Source organism: Protopterus annectens, chromosome 14.part0 (assembly GCF_019279795.1).
Source record: "Protopterus annectens isolate FY-2018-M chromosome 14.part0, PAN1.0, whole genome shotgun sequence".
In the NCBI taxonomy this organism is placed as follows: domain Eukaryota; kingdom Metazoa; phylum Chordata; order Ceratodontiformes; family Protopteridae; genus Protopterus; species Protopterus annectens.
Genome location: NC_056748.1, coordinates 657,174,022 through 657,199,038, shown reverse-complemented (window position 1 = coordinate 657,199,038; position 25,017 = coordinate 657,174,022). Strand labels below are relative to the sequence as shown.

Genomic DNA, 25,017 nt, shown 5'->3' with positions numbered 1-25,017 from the left:
CAACGCACAAAGCTTCGGAAACCATCCAGCGGAAACCATCCAGGTACAACTAACCATAGGCAAAACTGCTCTACAAATTGTAGCATGCTACAGGCCACCCTCTCAAACTCAGGAACCCCACACAGCCTTCCTAAAGACACTGGAGGGTATAAATGTATCTCCAAACACCATCATATTGGGTTACTTCAACTACCCGAATATAGACTGGGAACATTACTCAAGCCCTAACTTTCTAGCCCAACGGTTCCTGGAGTTCATAAATTCAAATGCCATGGAACAGCTAGTCACTGTTCCCATGAGAGGAGAAAATATACTAGATCTCATTATCACAAACATGGGGACAAAATGCTCCACACCGGAAGTATATCCCTCATTGGTGAGATCTGATCATAAACTAATCTCACTGGAAATCCACATCCCGCCCCCCCCCCAAACAAAAAGACCACAGTGAAGAACTTCTCTAAAGCAAACTTCACACTACTCAAGACTGGTGTGGTATCCTTCAAGGCCCCTGAGCCAGTGGAAACCACAACCCAAGCTGAAGAAGCCCTTACAAATGCCTTCTATGAACACCTCCAGGACTGCATGGATCAGGCAATCCCAAATAAAACCAAGACTCTTTCCACAAAGGGCAAACATCCAGTCTGGTGGACCCCAGCCATTAACAAACTTTACAATAAGAGGAGAAAGCTATTACATGATGGAACAAAATCCATAAAAGGGAAGTCACCCCTGATCATTATTAGTAAAAAAATACGAGCACTCATAAAATCAACTAAGGCCAATTTTGAGAGAAAAATTGCCATGGATTCAAAGGACAATCATAAGGCCTTTTTCAGCTATGTTAGGAACCTGGGTGGAAACTCCCAGATATGCTCAGAATTAGTCCAAAATGATACAAAACTCACTGAACCCACAGACATTGCCAACATACTGGCAGAGACAGGTTCAGTGCAAACTTCATCCCCCCCCTAAAGGAGAGATAACTATCCCAGCAGAGTGTAGCCTCCCAGACATCTCAAATGCGCAGGTGAAAGCTGCTCTCTCTAAAGCTAAAAACATAGCATCAATGGGACCGGATGGTGTCCCCGGCTGTGTGCTACACGAGCTATATGAGGAATTAAAACCGCACATAAGGCAGCTGTTTAATCTCAGCCTTATCACAGGATACGTGCCCAAGGAGTGGCGTACGGCAACTGTGGTCCCACTCCACAAAGGCGGTGCCTCTACATTCCCTGGTAATTACCGCCCCATAAGCTTAACAAGTCTAGTCTGCAAAGCTATGGAGAGGATCATAATGGAGCTCATAAACAAAGATATAGGGGACTTGCAGACATTGGACCCGACCCAGTTTGGCTTCATCAAGGGCAGATCATGCCTTTTGAACTTGGTTGACTTCTTCGAAACGGTCACCAAGGCCATTGATGAGGGAAAGGCAGTCCATACAGCCTACCTTGACCTTGCAAAGGCTTTCAACACAATACCCCACTCTGGTATTGTAGAAAAACTTACCAGCTTAAATGTAAACCCATATGTCACAAGATGGGTTGCAAACTGGCTTAAGGACAGAACCCACAGGGTTAGAGTTGCTGGCGCTATGTCAGACTCCAAGCCGGTCACAAGTGGTGTCCCACAGGGCTCGGTCCTTGGCCCCCTAGTGTTCGGCATCTACTTCTCAGAAGTACAGGCCAACATGGGAGGACTTTGGCTGACAAAGTTTGCAGACGACTGCAAACTGGGCCATAGTGGAAAGTGCATCGGACACAGATATCCTTCAGAAGGGACTCACGGAAACAGATAGCTGGTGCCAGAGCCATGGCCTGAAGTTAAACGCCAAAAAATGTATAGTCATACCCTTCGGGAAAAACAAGGTAACCCCAAGCTACCATATAGGCGGCAATCCACTAAGCACAGAAGAGGTTATCAGGGACCTGGGGACCCAGGTTGACAGTGGCCTTTCTTTTGACACTCACGTTGCTAAAGTGGTTAGAAAGACCTTCTACATTGCCCACCTGATCATGAAGGATTCACATCCAGATCTAGTGAGGTCATTGTTCCCCTGTACTCTTCACTTATCAGACCAATGATCGAGTACAATGCCCCATTCGGGATGCATCTCACCTGACATCTGCAGCAATTGGAGAGACCCCAAAAGTTCCTCACCAAAAGGATAAAGGGACTCCAAAATCTGTCATATGCTGCCAGATTGAAGAAACTCCAGCTCTTTTCAGTCGCATACCGTCTGCTCAGAGGTGACATGTGCCTGACATACAAGGCCATGTCCAACCCGGAATTAATGGACATGCTTCACCTCAAAAAATCCAAATCCACCAAAACCACTAGAGCAAGCGACTTAAACCTTAGCACGGATATAAATAGGATGTGCTGGAGGGATAGATTTATCACTCAGAGACTCCCTATGCTGTGGAATAAAATCCCGGTCCATGTGAGGCAGAGCACCTCGCTGGCTCTGTTCAAGAGAAATCTTGACCTGTGGATGGGAAGATCATAGGTTTACCCCGGGAATCACCTCTGTGTCACTGCTGGACAGAGGCACAACAAACTAATGGGCACAGTATTTTTTCATATAAGGGGTGGCGTAAGCCACAAAACTTTGGGCTAGGCTTATAAATGCCTTAGGGCAGATAGCCTAGTATAAACCTATGAACCTATGAACCTATCACTATGTCCTCCATTGCTAATTCTTCGATGAGGTTAATTTCCCATGCTGCTGAAGGAACCTCATGAGAGGCTGGTTCAGGCAAAGCCCTCAGGAGACCTGCCTGGATGAGGCTGTGCAGGTTTGGGGACTCCTTTTAAGGTGTCATTCATTAACACCCCCTTTGATGGTTCCTCCTTGTTTGGGCCATCAGTAAAAGAGACAGTCACCCGCAGCGAACAGGAAGGTAAGACCTTATCTGCCATAGGGATCAAGTTTTCTTCCCCCCAACAGACCTTCTTCAGGAACCAGTAGAGTGGGAAGATGATGTGGTTCCATAAGTCCCAAGGGCTTTTTCCCTCTTTGCAAGACGAATTCTTTTCTAGAGGCAGAGGGAGAGGATTTAATGGTAGACATTGCCCCTAGAGGGAGAAGGGGGGTCCACAAAAATTAGGGCTTCAGCGAACCTTTCTCCGACAGGCACTTGCAGCGCTCTTGAAGCACTGCCTGGCTTGTCCTACTCTGGAGGCAGTTGGGGCAGGCTTTCATTACACCCAGAAGCTTGAACAAACATAACATCTGACACTTGGGAATTAAATATAATTTCCAGAGTTTACTATATTCCTTTTTCCCTTCCTCCTCCCAGTTCCAGGATGCATCTCCCTGATGTGTGTCACCCAGTCAGAGGGAGAGTGCCCTTCTAGACATTCAAAAACTTTTAGACAAATGAGTTTTCCAGCAAGTCCCAACCAAACTACTAGGATGCGGAACTTACTCATGCTTCTTTCTGGTGCCAAAGAAAACAAGGGACCTTTGACCCATCTTGGATCTGAGCCGTTTGAATTTATTCATAAATAAGTTGAAGTTCCGCATGGTTATGATGTAGTCCATTCTGCCTCTTCTGCTCAAGGACAACTGGTTGTGCTCTGTAGAGCTCCAGGATGTGTACTATCATATCAAAATAGACAGGTATTCCGGGAGGTATCTGCACTTCAGGCTGGGGCCAATCATTATCAATTCAGAGCACTGCCCTTTGGACTCACCACTGCCCTGGGTGTTCAAGTGTATGCCAGTGGTTGCAGCTCACCTCTGTCTGCAAGAATTCCAGGTGTTTCCTTAGCTAGTCGATTGGCTCCTAATAACACATGGCATCAACTACTACTGGCTATTCAGGTTATGTTGCAACTGTTCCATCACCTGGGCATCACAGTGAACATGGCAAAATCCAAGATGACTCCCATACAGGACATTGAATGTGTAGGAGCACAGCTGAACACAATCACAGATAGTAGCCCTACACCCTCAGAGAATAAGATCCTTAAGAGACAGCAGGTTCACCTTTTGCTTTACACCCCAATTCCGCCAGTTGGACCGGTCCTAGGTTCCATGTTGGCTGCCATTCTTCTGGTGTCCCTAGCCAGATTCATGCGAGTTCTCCAGTGGACCCTAGCAGTCCAGGGGTCTATTAGGTGCCATTCATTGTCAACCCCAGTCAGGCTAACTCTGATTTGCAGGTGTCGTCTTCAGTGGTAGATCATTACTGACGACCTCAGTCTTGGCAGATGTTTCATTCTTCCCCATCCTATGGCCACAGTGACAACGGATGCCTCCCTTTTGGTGTGGGGCGGGACATTTTCAGGGAAAGATGTTCCACGGCACATGGTCCATGACAGAGACAAAAATTGCACATAAATGTACTGGAGATGAGGGCAGTCGTTCTGATGTTGCAAGCCTTTCAGGGCTGCCTTCCTCTGGGGACATTTGTAGTTTTGACAGACAAATATGCCCATGGTTTGGTAAATCAACAAGGTAGTGGGGGACCCATTGTGCAGGGAGGCCATGAGGGTTTGGGAATGGGCGATTTCTTCAAACCACTTTCTTATTGCAGTGCACATCCTGGGGGTCCAATGTTCTGGCAGACAGACTGTGCAGATTGATCTCGGGTTCACACGAGTGGTCCATGAACCAGTCAGTAGCCTTGCTGTGACCTTTTTGCCTCTCCCCTAAACAACAGTTACAGCAAGTACTTCGCTCAGATCCCCTCCTTGTGGGAGTCACCCAGGGATGCTGTAGTCCAAAATTGGTCCTGGGCATCCTTTATTTTTATTCCCCCTGATACCCAAAGTTCTACAGAAACCAGCAGGTTGAAGACTGATCTAATCCTCATTGCCCCTTACTGGCCTTGTCAGGTATGGTTCCCCTTCCTGTGGTCTCACAGCAAATATCTTCAATGTATACTGGAGCCTAGGCAGGATCTGATTTCTCATCCGTAGATCACCATATTCCCAATCTTCGATCCCTCAAATTGACCTCTTGGTTTCTTCACTTCCAGTAATTCTGCAAAAGTCCAGGCTAGCTTCCCCAGTCCAAAAAATATTCTTGCTTCTCAGAAGTCTTCCACCAAGAAAGTATATTATTGTAAATGGAAGAGATTTTCCATTTGGGCTTCACAGAGAAATATTGACCCCTTTTCTTCTTCAGTCTGTGACATCCTTATGTTTCTTAGCTCGCTTTTCTAGCACAGAGGTAGTTTTCCACTATAAAGTTACAACTTGTGGCTATCATGAATTTATATGTAGGGAGGGGCGATAGTTTTCCCTCTGCTGTTTCCACTTCTAAACTGTGTAGGGCTATTATGAACGTTTATTTTCATCTCAGACCTCTGGGAAAAGGTCCTTCTCCTTGGGATCTTACCTTGGTACTTCAGGGACTTACTCAAACCATTTGAACCTGCTAGCATATGTGAGTTGAATTTTTTTATCTTGGAAGACTGCTTTCCTAGTGGCCATTACTTCAGCACAATTGCAAGCTTTGTCTTCTCAAACACCATATATAATTTTCTTTAGAGATAGAGTCTCAGTTAGAATGAATCCCTCCTTCATACCAAAGTTCACCTTAGAGGCTAATATTAACCAGACTATTCACTTGCCTGTATTCTTCCATAATTACTCTAGTAAAGGTGAATACATGCTGCATTCATTAGATGTGCACAGACAGTTGCATTTTTATTTACACAGGACTAGATCTCTCAGGAAATCTGAATGGTTATTAATTGCTTTTTCTCCAAATAGGTTAGGTCAGGCTGTATCCAAGATCACTTTAGTGAAATGGATTACAGATTGTATTTCTACAGTTTACTCTCAACAAGACAAGCAACTTCCCAATCCAGTTAGTGCTCACTCTACCAGGTTAATGTCTACTTCATCTGCCTTCTCCACAAGGACTGATGTTGATAAAATTTGTGCCTCAGCTAATTGGTCCACATCTCATAACTTTGTATCTCACTACAAGTTGGACATCATTTCCAGAAACAGAGCATCCTTTGGCTCAGAAGTGTTCAGGCATATCCTTCCTTGAGGTTCTCCCAGGGTTTATGTAACTGGGGACTTAGACCCATTCATGATGCATAATGAAATGGACAGCATCAGATTAGAAGTTATGTAATTACTGTAACTTAGCATCAGTGTTGTCCAATTTCATTTTGTATCACGTCCCACCCTCCTTTCCCCTTCCTTTTGCAGCTGAGAGCGATATAGATGTAAGGGAACCCACTGGTTCCTATTTTGCGCTCCAGTTGGTCATTTTCTTTGTCAGTCTAGTATTTTTGTAATAAGGCATTATGGGAGAGGGAAGAGTTTGAGGCTTGGATCATATGTCTAGAAGAAATGGCCGAGTTGGATCCAAGGATGGATCCTAAGACCAATTCGAGATTCATAATGAAATTGGACAACACAGATGCCAAGTTATGGTAAGTACATAACTTCTATTTCAAAATGAGTAGTATCTGATAAGGCATTCTGTCTGTTCATTAAGCAGTGTTTTGAAGACTCAGGAATTGTCTATTTTTAATTGCTTCCTATATTTCTTCAAAACCTGTCAGTTGACTGCAGTCTCAGAGCAGTGGGGTTAAGGAAACTTGCCCTTAACTCAGTGTGTGCAATCTTAATAGTTGATATAGTTGAGATATTTGATGGTGTTGGTGGGGTACTTCACCTATGTAGAATGTTTTAACTTTTTTGCTGTAAGTGAAGATACGCAACGTTGATGCTCTGGTTTTGGTGGAACTAGTTATAGTGAAAGTGTATGAAAATAGAGAAAAAGATGCCCCACGTCCTCTGAAGAGAATGACTATTTGATGTATTTATTTATGGAACATAGTGTCTCTCTCTTCCTGACTCATACAATGAAACCACATTCTCTGTTTCTATCTAGAGGACATAAAAGTATTCAGTGTCTAAAAATGTTTATGGGAAATTTTTTTTTTCTGCTGGCAAGCAGAAGATGAACCTTCACCTAGCAGTATTTGCTGATGTTGCAGTTGCCCAAGTTGAATTAAATGTTCCTTCTGTGTTCATACTTTCCAGGATATTATGAAAGTTATCAATATTATAATACTTATCCCTCTATCCCAAAAAGGGAATACAGATTTTTTTGAGCTCCTCCTGGTAGGATTTGCATAGCAGAATCAAATCCTTACTCCCTCCACAGACTTGTCATTTCAAATATGAAAAACTATATCATTCATTGGTTATAGTTGGTCTGTGCATAAGTAACTTGGATGTCAAGGCCATTAGTTTACATGGCTTGATATGAGTACATATCAAAGGTCATTATGGATCAAGTACAGGAGTCTGTAGCAAAGTTGCAATAGTTTGACTCGTAAGAGAAGCCTAATAAACTGAATTCTGGAAGTGACAAGGTAGAGGAGTCGTCAGCTACAGTGTGCTTGGGTCTATGTCATATAACTGAACTTCCAAAATTTCGAACACCATATGTTCAAACTTGGAAGTTCGAAATATGACATCGAAACTTCAGAACAGCAAATTTTTTCCCAGGGGAAAAAATTTGCTGTTCCAAAAAACACACACAACACAAGCACACCAAAAACCTAATAAACTACACTATACCTTACATACACAACTATCTATGCACTAACCTTAAAAGTAACCCTAAAGTCAGTCACTTTCGCACACTTACCTCACCCGCACCCTAACCCTAAAGTCAGTCACTTTCGCACGCTTACCTTACCTGCACCCTAACCCCAGCGGCCGTCACACACACACACTTAACCCAATCCATAACTTCCGCACCACAGTAGAGAAAATGTCAAAGCTGCGGAAACAGCCAACCAAATTCTTTCCCTAGGAAAGAATTTGAATTTCCGCAGCTTCGACATTTCTATTTTTCGAACTTCCCCGTTCGAACTTACAGTATTCGACATTCGAAATGGTCGAATAAATGACATAGACCCGTGTGCTTATGATGCTGTTGATGCATCTTCTAGGGATTTCTTATCTGGTGGTGCTACGAGAAAACTTGCCTGACTTAGTTCAGACTAGCCAGATAAAGTACAGATCAAGCTCTTGAATAGTTCTGTTACACAGGACTTAATAGTTCATCAGCATTCCAGTGGTAATGCAACAGATATTGAGTTTCTGCTCTGCTATACAACTTAGGAAGTTTTTTTTCCTTTTAAACATGTGGATCACCAGGCTGCTTTGCTTTTAAACTTCCCATTTTCTTTGGATCTGGTTGGGACTGCCAAGTCAGTTAATTTATCTAGATGTACACAGATTGCGTAAGCACTTGCTATGCCAGTATCTTGGGTAATACAATTAAAGTTAAGTTTTGAGACTTCATCATCGAATTTTAGGAGGTTTGTCCACTTGGTGTCTCAACTTTCTGACGTTTTGTAGATTTTGAAGAAAAAATGTTATCAGTTTGTGATCTAATTTAGCTGGAGAGTGGAAAACCAGGGAGATAGTTGATACCTATGCCATGTGGTTAAGGACCAGGTCAGTAATAATTTGTCCTTTACTAGGTATTTTAATAGTTTGGTCCAGGGAGTCTTCATCTTTGAAATCAGTCAGACTAGGAGAAAGCATATGGACATGGTCCCAATAAACCTGATTTGGGCAGTCCTGCAGTGGTTTGAAGACTCAAAAAAAATGGTAGAATGAATGCAGGCTGTGTATAAGGTCCCAAGAGCTCAAGTACAAAAAGTGTTCAGTCTCAGAAGGCTTCCCAGTAGGAGTGGAGGTGCATCAATGTTCAGCATTGAGCCCGCTGCTGCTCATAGTGGTGATGGACTACATCAGCTAACAGGTTGGAGGTGACAGATCAACAAATTGCTTTATGTATTGCATTGTATGCAGCCAATGTGGCAATGCTGGCAGACTCTGAGCAAGAGCTTCAGCAAAAGATAGGGGAATGAAGACGTATGAGATGAAACTGCATACAGATAGCACAGCTGTTAAGGCAGTAAATGAGGTAAATAAGAAACTGAGACAGAAGGGAAAATACTAGAACAGGTTAACAGCTTCAGTTATCTGGGGGTGGTTGAGGAGAAGGGAAAATCTATATGAGGAAGTCAAAGCTGAAATCAAGGGCACTGCAGGCATCTGGCACATAATGTCAGGGAGTAGTGTATGACAGAAGAATGCCAAAGAAGCTGAGAAGTAAGGTGTACAAAACAGTGGTGTGACCAATACTGCTGTATGGTACAGAAACTTGAGCAGTTAAGGAAGAGAGAGGTGATGGAGATTAAGTGCCTGAGACAGGTGGTAGGATGCATACTGTGAGACAGATGAAGAAATGAGGACATCAGGGCAGAAGCAAAGTAGCTCCAATTACAGAAAAGGTCAAAGAGAAGATTAAGGTGGTTCAGGCACTTCTGAAAGGCAGAAGACAATATGGTGAAGATGATTTGGGACAGACAGGAAGAAGGCTTGAAGAGACAAAGGGCATCCAGCAAAGAGATGGATGGATTGTGTGAGAGAAGACCTGTGACAGTTGGGCATGACTATTGTAGAAGGTAGGAGAGGGGCATTCAATTAATATAGATAGTGGCAGTTGACATGACACCACAACCCCACATAGAAAATGGGAAAAGGGGGGTGTTTGATGATGATATTGTTGGCAGAGAGTAAAACAACTTTTTTTTTTAAAAATTCTTCATATATTTGTTTGACTTCTGTGAATGATATGTAGTTATGGTTTGTGAATATATACAAGACGTGTCTTAATAAACCCTAAAAACTAGAGTATCTTGAGCACATTTTAAATAAAAAGCAGTGAATATATAGTGCATGGAACTCTCGATCATGCTCTGAAATTGATGATGAAATGGGATTGTTGCACATCCCCTGAGTGCTTTTAAGCCCTAGTCTTGTGCTTAACAGTGCTCGGTGGCCACAGGAGAAGAATGATGAGAAACTGTTAAAGCAACCTAATCGAGTGAAGTGAAGACATTAAAACGACTTGCTTAATTCGGACATAAAAGAAAATTAATTTGTTTCCCAGGGCAGTTCTTGGATGGAAGCTGTAAAACACTTAATGCTACTAAATGTGTTTTCCTCCTCTTTTTTCCCCTAGCTTTTGTAGTACATAATAATAGGTAAAGCTCCATTCACTGCAATAAGTTATGAACAGCTCTTTCCAGTCATAACTGTAGCAGTTAAATATTCTCAATATGGATGTCAAGATGCAGCTCTTGAGTGTCATTTGCCAGGTAAATTTCTTGACATCCATGTCTGAAACACACAACATCCTGGTTATGGTCAGCGACCCAGTCATAATCTTCTATGTTGGGAATGGTATAATAGCAGTATGGTATAATATCTTTAATCAATGGTTATGGTATAGCTTATGCAGTATCTGTTATTTCATTTGGGATTCACCCTTGTGGTTGAACTACAGCAACCACAACCAATTAAGTATCTGCCTTATTTTGTGTAAGACTCATTCAGACCTGCCAAAGTAGGTTTCTTATTGCAGCACATTGTCTTCTTGTAGAATTATACAGTAGAATAAATGAGTACTATCGTTGTAAGCTAAACAATTACTGTAGCAAATGCCAGAAAGTTTTTGTGTGGTGGTCATATCCACACATTTTAGATGCCTGAAGATCAGAACTTGAGTACCAAAACACAGGCACAGCAAAATAATGGGCATAGTTTTCTTCAAACTAAAGGGGTGGCGAAAGCCACACAACTATGGGCTAGGCTTATAAATGCCCCTGGGCAGATAGCCTAGTATGAACCTATGAACCTAAAACCATCAGTATGAATGGATTAATATACAACTCGTTGCTCTTCATGATGTTGGGTAGCTTATTGCATTCGTCATTAATCTGTGTATGTATTGTATGTATAAAGTGTTCAAAATCGGTTCCATCAGATTTTCCTTAATTTAAAGTAAATGCATACTCCTATTTTAAACTTAGTGGTATATGAACTTGTTACAAGTTATCAAACTACCTTCAGTATATTAGTTTTTGTCCTCCTATTACTTGTTGGTCATGTTTTCCCAAGATATAGAAACCATATTGGGTATATTTAAGATGTCAGAAAAAATGGATTTGATTAAAGATTATGAAAGGTGAAGCAGCTTCTTAAAGTGCTAATTGATAAAAATGATCTGAATTATTGTCTTTCAGAGTTAAACAAAAATCGAAGAAAACTGTTTGACCCCCCAAACATTCGTTCATCATTCCTGGAAGGTGGAGCTAGTGGAAGATTGCCACGTCAGTATCATTCAGACATTGCAAGCATTAGTGGACGGTGGTAGCAGAGGATCAAAGCATTTTGTTAACTGTTTGAGACTGAAAAACTGGTATGACCTGCAGTGCAACAAAATCCTGTGGACCGCTTTCACTGCACCCAGCCCTTAGCACTTTGGAATTTGGGACATCAAGGACCAAAGCTTTCAGACTGCACATAACATTTCTGCCAGAATTTAAAAAAAAATTTAAATGGTGACCTATCATCAGTGTATGTTGAAAACAAAACACTAAGAACTGTAGATGTTAAACTGCAATTTAAATTGGAGAAAATGGCCAGAACAAAAACTTGATTTATTTTGTATTTTACTGAAAATAATGTATGCACTGACGTTTCTTGACCTGACTGAATGAAGGAAGAAGAGCTGGCGTGCCACAGATTATTGCCTTTAGATTTTTATCAGCAAGGACACTGCTTCTGTCTTACTGCTGAAGAAGTCTTTTATGTCCTCCTGCACTTTACCCTTCCATATTTCATGGCATGTGGAAGTCCAGCCTTTCTTGAATCTGTATGAAAATGCATTTTACCAGCACTAATCAACTTCAGTGGACAATATTTCTAGACCAAATTTATTTTCTATAAATGTATAATGTGTAATTCTGCCAATATGTTGCATAATATCATTGGTAAGTTTGTTTTTATGCAAAAGATATTCCTGATATATTTTTACAAATTTGGTTAGAACCAGCCTTAATTGCATGAAAACAGTGCCAGGAAAGCTTGTCATCTTGTCATGAAAGTAATACAGACAGAAAACCAGATATCGTTATTATAGTGCCATCAGTGAGCATGAAATAGATATTAGTGACACACTGTGTAAAGGTAAAGGCTGTGGTTTCACGTTGAAATCCTTCACTGGTATCACATGTCAGTGGAGCAGATTTTTGCAAATATAAGCAGATAAATCTGGCAAATAGCCTCTGTCTAACAATTATTAGCCAGCAGTTTATGAAGACATTCCATTATGCAGACAAGATAACTGTACTTAGACCTCTAAGAATCAGTGTATCACTTATGTCTATATGACTCAACCTACTTTGGTTGTAATGTATAGATTCATATTAGTTTGCTGGAAACTGATTTAAATAACACCCATTTTCTTTGCTGCAGCTTTCCTCAATTCGCTCTTAAAACTACCACCTTCAAAAAGTTTTTTTTATATAGGAAATAACTTGCTATGGCATTTAGTCGGAGTTAATGAAATTTAAATTGTTTTAAACTGTGAAATTCCAAAAATCTGGAAATATTTTGTCTGTATATACCATATCATTGTGGATTTATGAAGGTTTTTCATGTGTGTGAAGGAAATCACCAAGTGCCTCTTTTTTATGCAATGGAAAATAGGTTCCACAAGTTTGTGATACAGGACACATTCCCACAAGAAACATTGTGAAGTATTTGTACTGTAATATTTTATTTATGCATTATGAACGGTGTGTTAAACATGTGCCACTATAAAATACTTAAATAATCAGATTGATAAGTAGATTAAACTCACCATTTGTAAGTATTTATTGGAGAACCAAATACTAGCTGTGGTTAAATACTTGTTTTTAAGGGAGTAGTCACAAGAAAATTTGCACAGTGAAAGGAAGGGTGCTTGAATCATTTTAGTAAAAAGGGTGGGAGTTAATCACTTTTAAGGAAATGCACTGTTTGATCCTGAATAGTAACTTTTAATTACCACTGTAGAAAGAAGAGATTAATCTCCTTTTATAAAAAAAATTATTGTGGATCTGTTTTAAATTAGGTCTGTCATTTTAATTGCATTCTTTTGTTTTAATTAACTGCACATTCACAAAATATAAAGCACCAGGGTTTTCAGTTTTGTCCATAAGGTCCCTTTCTATAATCAATAAAGTAGTTGCAGCCTTTTGTTAGGAATATTTTTAAGTGTATACCAAAGCAAAGGGTCTGCAAGAGGGAAATATTCAAAAAAAATACACACAGCACTGGAAATTATTGCTCACTCACTTCCTGTGTTCTCAAAGGGAATAAGATGATACATGATTGTGTCAAACCATTGCATATTATGCAAATAATGTTTGGATCATTAAAGTCAACGTTCCTCTAAACCTGTGCCTTACAAATGATTTTTCTGTAAATAGAGGGCAGGTAAGGATGCATTTTGTATGAAATTAAATATTTTAGTAAAATTTTAAGTGAAACTGTTGAATAAAAAATTTGAAATCTGGTTCAAGCATAATCAGCTTCTGTTTGAAAACCAAGGTAAGCCCCCTCCCTTTGCCAGTTACATGCAGTATAGTATCGATGTTCCCATTTTGTTGCGAAACACACTGCACTTATTTATAAGCAGCTTGTTTTCCTTGCTTTGAGAAGATATTTAGATTTCAGTTTAGAACTTTGTTATAACTTTTTATAATGAATGCAGTTTTGTTAAATGGTACTTTGTTTCTACAAAAAATGTAATTTTACTCTTTCAAAGAAGCTCTTTGTGTTTTGTGACCAAATAGTATAATGAATCAGAATCTTGTAAAGAAAATAAAAAGGACTGAAACATTTTTTCAATTTATTTCTGCAGCTATTTATACTAGAACTCTATGAATGAGTAATTTTATTTCATTCTATTTGTTTTATTGTTGGGCAAATTGCTGCTAGAATGTATATTGCTTTACAAAGCGTGGACAACAGACCCTGTTTATTGATCTGAAATATTGGTTTTCATTTCATAAAGGTCTCTGATAGCTCTGTATACATTTAAGTCATCTACCAACATTTTTATTTCTCATAATTCCTGTTAAAACATTCTATTAGCATTCAGGAACTGAGATGATTCTTGTCATTCAGTTTATTCACATAAGCGTGAATAAGGGATGACATTTACCAGTTAAAATACTTCATGAAAATAAACATGATACCTCAGGAAAATACATATAAACTTTGGAAAAGTATATCCTGAAAGTATATCATCCCAGTTCTAGAAAATTAAATGGCATATTTTCTGCATATGATTTACAGTTGCTTGCATGTTGAGTCTACTATATTTTGTTTAGTGGTATAAGTTCTTCTAAGGGATATAAATACCAAAGTTGACACCATTTGTATATAGGCTAATGTGTTAGACTTGCAAGATAACTAAATCAAAGTAGAACGAGATGTATATTTAGTTACTATAATTTGTCCAGTTGACGTTATTTATTTCTCTTCTGTATGTCCCTCTTAATGCTTTCTTTCAGTTTATAACACGTAGCTATTTGACTAACTTTAAAATTAAAAAATGTGTTATATTTTTATATGACGACAATTACAGTTCACTAGCAAAGCGAAGAAACAATGTAGTACAGAGCAGAGTGAACATAAATACACCAAGTATATACTTTGTGTAAGAGAGAAATACTATGTGGCATGCCAAGTACAGACAACTATAATAAGCAATATAATTCAGTACTGTGGTAAATAGTCTTTTGCAGAATTAGCAAACTATATACACAACGTTAATTAGCAGTACAGGTCACCAATGGATGTTCTTACATTTCACTGTTGCATTCTTTACAAAAGGGCCCCCTGTCGTGGGCAGCCCAAAGTTCGGCCATTATACCCAAGTCTTTAGGTTGCTTAAGGTCACACACCTACATCATAGGGCATAAAGGTGACATCCAGATGTACCATCCTCGGAACCTCTTTGCAGCCAGTCTAAATGCCATCGTTTGATTGTTGGTGTGAATTCCCACTTCATTTCTAGTTCACCAAGCCTTTTCAGATAAGTACCATGTTTGGGTTTTTGCTCTTATCTTTTTTCCTTTTGTTGCTGCTTGTGTGGTTTTATGTCATCCAGAAAGGGTAAATGCCAATGCAGGAGGCAATCCTTTTAGACTGTCACAAGCAGTGCTTATTTTGTCTCTGTGCTTCCCATGACTGTACATCCTGTTAGATTTGTCAGACTTTTATCCCAAAGACTTTCCATAGTCAGCATTCCTCTGGCCTTGTATTTAGAAAACCAATGTCTTAAGCTTTTGTGAAAGACACTATGGAAGGAGCTTCCTGCTCAGAGGGTCAGCCATCCATGAAGAAGGAGGCCAAGATGTCTTGGTCTGATTCTTCCCCTGTACCGGATCTGCCAGACATCTCTCTCCTGAGGCCTAGTGCAAGTCCAGAGGATTACCTGACTGCTCCATTAGATTCCTCTGCAATGACCCCTTCAGAGGTTGGCATGGGTCTGATCTTGTGCATGCGTCTGGAGGCCTTGCAGATGTCTGTTTTGGATATTCAGAGGGAACAGCGACTGAATATTACTGAAAGGCCTGGGAATATTCCTCAGATTCTGCTTAGCGAGGAAGTTCCAACTATAATTTTGGAATATCGTCAGGTATCTGAACCTTCTACGTTTTACAGGACAGATGTCCCTTTGAAAAAATACAAAAAATATGTTTCTCCTACTCCTAAAGACCTTCAGAATAAATGGCAGAATTTCACTCTGGGTTTTTTTAATGCTGTCTTGGCTTTGAAACCTCCTCAGAGAGTTTCTTTTCCTGCTCCACTTTGGTCCTTAATTCCTCTTGAGGCCTAGGGAACAGGATTCCTCTGAGGAAGAGGTGGATTCAGATGATGAATCCCTTGCTTATTCATCCCAGATTCCTTCCCCTTTAGACTATGGTTCTGAGTGTTATGGCCTCTCTTCTCCAGACCAGTAATCAAGGAGCCTCAATCCTCACCACTGACACCAGTGAGATGGTCACTGAAAACAGGAGTGGGCTTACACAGTATTTTCAAATGCAGCTGTCTACATCAAGCACAATTTCCCTCAAGAGCACACAGGGAACATGCTCCGGACCTGGGACTGGAGATACTGTTTCTCCAGATCCCAAACAAAATTCACTTTGGAGCACTTTGTCCAATTTCCAAGTAGTTCACACACACAAACACACACACACACTCTGTCTCTCTCTTCTGGGAAAGGCTGGCGCAGATTTACTAGCTGTACCTCTTCTACCCAGACTGTAAGGTAACCGCCCTGCCACCAGTCTGCCACTCTAAGGCTCTTACAAGGGTATCCAATTAAAATCGATACTAATATAAATGGTAGAGTATAATCAAAGCAACAAGGCTTTTTGAAGTGGCCAAGGTGTCACTAAAATAAGCGCAAGTACTTTAAAGATGTTAAACATATTCAGTAAAAGACCAGCCACAATGAAAAGTAGAAAAATAATAAATTGGAAAACATGAGAATACTAAATATCTAAGTACAATAAACACTAGAGTTTCAATCACAAGAGAAATAAAAATAATATTCAAACAGATGCAGAAAAACAATACTTAACTAATCTCACTGTATTTCCTGACTGTCAAAAGAATCACTGTTCCCTAGCTAACGTAATACAACAATGCAAGATTAGATGCGGAGATGCTTACTTCCACAAGGCAATGTGATGAGCTTTAACTAACTGAATTGAACTCAACTGACTTTGATAACGGACATAGATCTTTTATATCAGGTTCAAAAGAAAAAACAAAACGAACTGCTGTGTGAGTTCCACCCTGTCAGTGTTGGTTATAGAATGACATCACATTTGATCACTTGACTCTGGTATAATACACACTCAAAGCTTTGCTAAGATCTGAAAGCTATAGAGCAATTTCAAAAACTTGCACTCTTCCCTTCCAGAATTCTTTGTTTAAACATGTACATTTAATCAGCTATAACACTGCTGATACATTTTTAACACAAGCATCTGTACAAGTCAGTATGATAGTCAAATGACACAAAATTATTTACAAAACTCCAGCTAACAATGCTGCCATATATTACACATGCACAGCCTTATTCTCCCTGGCATATATTGCAGTACCTCACATCATCACACTGAGGAAGCGGAGTCTACTAGTACTGACACACCTTTTGAGGAAATTTCCTTCAGGGACACAATTTCCAGGATGATGGATTTTTTTGCGGATTATGCTGACGTTTCTGTGGTGTAGAACAGGTATTGCGAGCGTCTGCAGATGGACTCTCCCAGACCTGCTGCTATTCAGGCTGCCTTGTTGGACATCTTTTCTGCTGTGTCTCAGGCTCCAGACTCCAGCCCCATGCCCTCAACAAAACTGATAGGGTTTATAGGATACCTGAGGATTGCAAATTCCTATTTAGATACCCTTCAGCTGACCTATCTGTGATGGCTGGGGCATCTGACAAGCCATCTCAGTTACTGCTTTCTACAAAGCTTCTTCCTTCTGATAAAGACAGTAGGACTATGGAAAGGTTAAGTAAGAAGGTTTGTACCTACCTCTGCAACCTTAGCTTTTAGGGCTGTCTATTACCAGACCCATATATCTAAATATATTTTGGCTCTTCCTTCTCAGGCCTATCGGGTTATTTCTTGTTTTTTTTTAAACAAAAGCATCTTTATTATATATTCATGTATGGCATAGCAATCATACATTTATGTAAATGAAAATAAAACAAAATGACACAATCTCAGTTACAAACATCCACCTTACAAAAACCGTGCCAACACAACTGTAGCTGCAAACATTGTACATCACCTTTACTATATCCAGTATTTGTCAGTCATCCATTACATAGGTCATTTAAATCCTGACTTTTTTAAACTTCGGTCCTCCTCTGCATGTATTGATCCCACATTTCCCATTTTTCCTATGTAATTTGCTCCTACCCATTTCCAAAGATCCCAGTTCCAGTTGTTTTATCTTTGTTATTATCTTTGTTACTTCTAGTAAAGTTGGTTTAGACTTTGATTTCCATTTTCTAATTTTTTTTGGCAGTCATCATCATTAGACTCAGCAAGATCTTGCTATGTCTGGGCAATTCCAGTTCTGTATCATAGTTCAAAAAAGTAATTTCCCTAGTTACTGCAGTTTGCTCACCCAGCATCTCCAACAGTGCAGACTCCAGGGAATCTTTAGTCCACCATCTCATTACGCTCCCAGAAAATGTGTTCCCAGTTACCTCATTCTTCCCCATCATACTTCCAATGTTTGCTGTCTACCTGAGGAAAAATTCTTTGGAGCCTGCTTGGGGTATAAAAATACCTGAGTTAACACTTCCAGGCAAAGATCCTAAATCTTTCAGATTTTATTGCATATTTCGGAGATGCACATATATTCCCCCCATTGTTTCTTTGTGACTTGCTTATCGAATCCCTCTTCCCAAGCCTTCCTGACATCCTCTGATTCTTATAGTTGTCGTGCAATACTTTATATGGTCTACTAATTATCCCTTTCTTAATGGCAGCTAACTGCACCAGTGCTGCTCTTTTGTTTAGGACCCCCATGTTTCTTTCTCTTTGCCTGTACTCTATCAATCCTTGATATGGAAGGCAATCTCTAACCTGCAGTCCAAATAAGTTCTTGGCATCATCCTATTCTGTTACCTTTTCCAGACTAGTTATTTGCTTCCAATACCTTGGTTCCTTTGCCAGTTTTCTCCAATGTATTCTCAACCAGGCCTGTTGGGTTATTTCTGACCTTCTGATTCTGAAGAGTCTTCTTCTCTCCCTTTGTTGGGAACTTCTCAAGTGGCTCACCATTCTGTTAAGTGTAATTATGATGCTGCAGATGCTTCTTCCAGAGCTGCTGCTTTTGTTCCTGTAATGAGTAGAGATTCCTGGCTTCAGCTTCAACCTTTGTCAGATGATGTTAAGGCTAAGTTGATGGATGCTCCTCTGGATAACAAACACTTATTTTGATACAGCTGCTGCTGGTTTAAGTCCCTTCAGGATAAGGGCAAGGCTTTGCAGGAATTTAAATGTATTTGTTTCTCTTGAACCTAAGGTTCAAAGAAGCTACCCTAATAAGCTGGCCTTTGTAGGCAGCCTTGCCCTCCTCCCAAGAGTAGGGGGTAAAAGAGCTCCTCCTGCTAAAGCTAGCCAGACTCCTGTGACCCAGAAATCTCCTTTTCTTGACAAATCAGGTGCTGTCTGACTATCCTGTTTTTCTCAGCCACATTCCTCTTTCTCTCCTTTCTCCATCGCTTCCAGTTTGGTTAAAGATTACTGAGGATTTATGGGTTCTTTCCATCATCCACCTAGGGTATTATGTGGTCTGGAAATCTCTTCACACTTTCACCCTCTTGGAAATTGCTTTCATGCTTTATCCACCCTTAGCAGATGTGTTGAGCAGACAAATTATGGATCCCCACGAGTGGAAATTGGATCCTCATGTATTTCTTGTAGAAATTGACAGTGTCATGGGGAACTCCAGACATAGATCTGTTCCTTCTCCACTAAACTACCAGCTGCCAAAGTTTTGCACAAAAGTTTTCATCCCACAGCTTGGAAAGTGGATGCTCTTTCATTCAATTGGAGCAATCTTCATGTGTATGCCTTTCCACCTCTGCCTCTCCTCCCAAAGGTACTTTGAAGGTCAGACAGGACAAGCCAAAGATGATTTTAATAGCTCCAGATTGGCCTCGACAGCATTGGTACCCACTTCTGAGAAGTCTGGTACGGGAGCCTCCATGGCCTTTACCTTCGATTCCACACCTGCTGACTCATGAGAACAGTCATTTACTCAATGTCAAACTTCACTCTCTTCACCTGACAGCCTGGCATATTCTGTTTTAAACCCTGGAGGGTTTCAGCTTCCACAGCAAGTTTTGAATGTTATTTTGGAAGCCAGAAGGCCTAGTACAAGGAAAGTGTACGCAGATAAATGGAAGAGATTTTTATTTTGGAGTGCAGCAAAAGCATTTGATGTTTCTAAGCCTATTTTAAGTGTGGCTCTTCAATATCTTACTGAGTTACTGGACAAAGGTTTGTCCTCCTCTTCTATTAAGATTCATGCTGCAGCAATTTCTGCTCACTATGTTTGTGACCCACCATTGTTTTCTCATCCTTTGTTTAAGCAATTCCTTAGAGGGGCAAAGAATATAAGACCCCCACGGAGAGCTCCTACTCCTGCTTGGGATCTCAATTTTGTGTTGGAGAAACTCACTCTACAACCTTTTGAGCCTGCAGCTACTGCTGAGTTGAAATATTTATCATGGAAGACTGCTTTTGTTGGCCATTACCTCTGCAGGAAGGGTTTCTGAATTACAGGCCCTTATGGCAGTTGGGCCTCTCTTAAATTTCCATAAGGATAGGGTATCTTTACATACTAATCCTTCCTTTATGCCTAAAGTGGTTTCTAGTGTGTCTTTAAACCAAACTATTCATTTGCCTACCTTTTATGCAAACCCCCAAAATAAAGGGGAAAAGATTTTGCACACTTTGGATATACACAGGCAGTTGCGATATTATTTGAGCAGAACTAAAGGGTTCAGGCAGTCTCAGTTATTTGTTTCTTTTGCTTTGAGTTCTCAGGGCAAGCCTGTGTCAAAACAAACTATTTCTAAGTGGATTGGGTTTTGCATTGCTTTCTGTTATTCCCATCATGGCAAGGAGGTTCCAGCTGGGATTAGGCCTCATTCCACTAGGGCTACTGCCACTTCAACAGCTTTTTAAGGGGTGGCAACTAAAGATATCTTGGAGGCAGCTACTTGGAGTTCTGTGCATACTTTCTCTAAGCATTATCACCTTCCACTTTACTCTAAATCTAGAGCTGGTTTTGCCACTGCTATTTTACAGGGCATTTTGGCAGCTCCTGCTTCTTTATAGTTGTGCCAGCCTCCCTTACCTCTGCTTTGGGATTCTACCCAAGTGTAAGGACTGCAGCAATGTGAGATGAAGAACATAGTACAGTTTTGTACCTACCATAAATGTAGATGTTCGAAGATCCACATTGCTGCAGTCCAATTTACCCTCCCTCCTTCCCCTCTAGTTAGAGGCGGTTGTGTGGGTTGGATTGTAAATATTGTGTATATTGTATATATTGTACATATTATTAGTGCTAGGGTGGTTGGTTGTTAGTTTTGTTGTCTTTGGGTTTTGACCTTTCTTGTTAGGGTCTTCTGACATCTGGGGCAAGAAAAGACTGAGGATATGACGTCGGTCATGCGCATTTGTACCCTGACGTCCTGATGTCAGTCTAATGCGCCTTGACCGACGTCAGCCTTATACTTTGATATTCAGGCCGACCGAGGACAGCAGACTACCCAAGTGTAAGGACTGCAGCAATGTGGATCTTCGAACATCTACATTTATGGTAGGTACAAAACTGTACTTTTCATGTCATCCAGAAAGGGTAAATGCCAATGCAGGAGGCAATCCTTTTAGACTGTCACAAGCAGTGCTTATTTTGTCTCTGTGCTTCCCATGACCGTACATCCTGTTAGATTTGTCAGGCTTTCATCCCAAAGACTTTCCATAGTCAGCATTCCTCTGGCCTTGTATTTAGAAAACCAATTTCTTAAGCTTTTGTGAAAGACACTATGGAGGGAGCTTCCTGCTCAGAGGGTCAGCCATCCATGAAGAAGGAGGCCAAGATGTCTTGGTCTGATTCTTCCCCTGTACCGGATCTGCCAGACATCTCTCTCCGGAGGCTAGTGCAAGTCCAGAGGATTACCTGACTGCTCCATTAGATTCCTCTGCAATGACCCCTTCAGAGGTTGGCATGGGTCTGATCTTGTGCATGCGTCTGGAGGCCTTGCAGATGTCTGTTTTGGATATTCAGAGGGAACAGCGACTGAATATTACTGAAAGGCCTGGGAATATTCCTCAGATTCTGCTTAGCGAGGAAGTTTTAACTATAATTTTGGAATATCATCAGGTATCTGAACCTTCTACGTTTTACAGGACAGATGTCCCTTTGAAAAAATACAAAAAAAATGTTTCTCCTACTCCTAATGACCTTCAGAATAAATGGCAGAATTTCACTCTTGGTTTTTTTAATGCTGTCTTGGCTTTGAAACCTCCTCAGAGAGTTTCTTTTCCTGCTCCACTTTGGTCCTTAATTCCTCTTGAGGCCTAGGGAACAGGATTCCTCTGAGGAAGAGGTGGATTCAGATGATGAATCCTTTGCTTATTCATCCCAGATTCCTTCCCCTTTAGACTATGGTTCTGAGTGTTATGGCCTCTCTACTCCAGACCAGTAATCAAGGAGCCTCAATCCTCACCACTGACACCAGTGAGATGGTCACTGAAAACAGGAGTGGGCTTACACAGTATTTTCAAATGCAGCTGTCTACATCAAGCACAATTTCCCTCAAGAGCACACAGGGAACATGCTCCGGACCTGGGACTGGAGATACTGTTTCTCCAGATCCCAAACAAAATTCACTTTGGAGCACTTTGTCCAATTTCCAAGTAGTTCACACACACAAACACACACACACACACTCTGTCTCTCTCTTCTGGGAAAGGCTGGCGCAGATTTACTAGCTGTACCTCTTCTACCCAGACTGTAAGGTAACCACCGTGCCACCAGTCTGCCACTCTAAGGCTCTTACAAGGGTATCCAATTAAAATCGATACTAATATAAATGGTAGAGTATAATCAAAGCAACAAGGCTTTTTGAAGTGGCCAAGGTGTCACTAAAATAAGCACAAGTACTTTAAAGATGTTAAACATATTCAGTAAAAGACCAGCCACAATGAAAAGTAGAAAAATAATAAATTGGAAAACATGAGAATACTAAATATCTAAGTACAATAAACACTAGAGTTTCAATCACAAGAGAAATAAAAATAATATTCAAACAGATGCAGAAAAACAATACTTAACTAATCTCACTGTATTTCCTGACTGTCAAAAGAATCACTGTTCCCTAGCTAACGTAATACAACAATGCAAGATTAGATGCTGAGATGCTTACTTCCACAAGGCAATGTGATGAGCTTTAACTAACTGAATTGAACTCAACTGACTTTGATAACGGACATAGATCTTTTATATCAGGTTCAAAAGAAAAAACAAAACGAACTGCTGTGTGAGTTCCACCCTGTCAGTGTTGGTTATAGAATGACATCACATTTGATCACTTGACTCTGGTATAATACACACTCAAAGCTTTGCTAAGATCTGAAAGCTATAGAGCAATTTCAAAAACTTGCACTCTTCCCTTCCAGAATTCTTTGTTTAAACATGTACATTTAATCAGCTATAACACTGCTGATGCATTTTTAACACAAGCATCTGTACAAGTCAGTATGATAGTCAAATGACACAAAATTATTTACAAAACTCCAGCTAACAATGCTGCCATATATTACACATGCACAGCCTTACTCTCCCTGGCATATATTGCAGTACCTCACATCATCACACTGAGGAAGAGGAGTCTACTAGTACTGACGCACCTTTTGAGGAAATTTCCTTCAGGGACACAATTTCCAGGATGATGGATTTTTTTGCGGATTATGCTGACGTTTCTGTGGTGTAGAACAGGTATTGCGAGCGTCTGCAGATGGACTCTCCCAGACCTGCTGCTATTCAGGCTGCCTTGTTGGACATCTTTTCTGCTGTGTCTCAGGCTCCAGACTCCAGCCCCATGCCCTCAACAAAACTGATAGGGTTTATAGGATACCTGAGGATTGCAAATTCCTATTTAGATACCCTTCAGCTGACCTATCTGATGGCTGGGGCATCTGACAAGCCATCTCAGTTACTGCTTTCTACAAAGCTTCTTCCTTCTGATAAAGACAGTAGGACTATGGAAAGGTTAAGTAAGAAGGTTTGTACCTACCTCTACAACCTTAGCTTTTAGGGCTGTCTATTACCAGACCCATATATCTAAATATATTTTGGCTCTTCCTTCTCAGGCCTATCGGGTTATTTCTTGTTTTTTTTTAAACAAAAGCATCTTTATTAAATATTCATGTATGGCATAGCAATCATACATTTATGTAAATGAAAATAAAACAAAATGACACAATCTCAGTTACAAACATCCACCTTACAAAAACCGTGCCAACACGACTGTAGCTGCAAACATTGTACATCACCTTTACTATATCCAGTATTTGTCAGTCATCCATTACATAGCTCATTTAAATCCTGACTTTTTTAAACTTCGGTCCTCCTCTGCATGTATTGATCCCACATATCCCATTTTTCCTATGTAATTTGCTCCTACCCATTTCCAAAGATCCCAGTTCCAGTTGTTTTATCTTTGTTATTATCTTTGTTACTTCTAGTAAAGTTGGTTTAGACTTTGATTTCCATTTTCTAATTTTTTTTTTGGCAGTCATCATCATTAGACTCAGCAAGATCTTGCTATGTCTGGGCAATTCCAGTTCTGTATCATAGCTCAAAAAAGTAATTTCCCTAGTTACTGCAGTTTGCTCACCCAGCATCTCCAACAGTGCAGACTCCAGGGAATCTTTAGTCCACCATCTCATTACACTCCCAGAAAATGTGTTCCCAGTTACCTCTTTCTTCCCCATCATACTTCCAATGTTTGCTGTCTACCTGAGGAAAAATTCTTTGGAGCCTGCTTGGGGTATAAAAATACCTGAGTTAACACTTCCAGGCAAAGATCCTAAATCTTTCAGATTTTATTGCATATTTCGGAGATGCACATATATTCCCCCCATTGTTTCTTTGTGACTTGCTTATCGAATCCCTCTTCCCAAGCCTTCCTGACATCCTCTGATTCTTATAGTTGTCGTGCAATACTTTATATGGTCTACTAATTATCCCTTTCTTAATGGCAGCTAACTGTACCAGTGCTGCTCTTTTGTTTAGGACCCCCATGTTTCTTTCTCTTTGCCTGTACTCTATCAATCCTTGATATGGAAGGCAATCTCTAACCTGCAGTCCAAATAAGTTCTTGGCGTCATCCTATTCTGTTACCTTTTCCAGACTAGTTATTTGCTTCCAATACCTTGGTTCCTTTGCCAGTTTTCTCCAATGTATTCTCAACCAGGCCTGTTGGGTTATTTCTGACCTTCCTGATTCTGAAAGGAAGTCTTCTTCTCTCCCTTTGTTGGGAACTTCTCAAGT

At 40.4% G+C, this 25,017-nt stretch overlaps 1 protein-coding gene across 1 annotated transcript in view; it reads left to right on the top strand.

The window, feature by feature from the left end:
• The window catches only part of BICC1 (BicC family RNA binding protein 1), a 1,908,684-nt gene extending 1,894,942 nt beyond the window's left edge, over positions 1-13,742 (top strand). The window contains exon 25 of the mRNA XM_044056407.1: positions 11,097-13,742. Within this exon, the coding sequence (XP_043912342.1) occupies positions 11,097-11,227 (131 nt within the window). The 3' untranslated portion in view covers positions 11,228-13,742. The remainder of the gene's footprint in view (positions 1-11,096) is intronic.
• Positions 13,743-25,017: the final 11,275 nt, after the last annotated feature.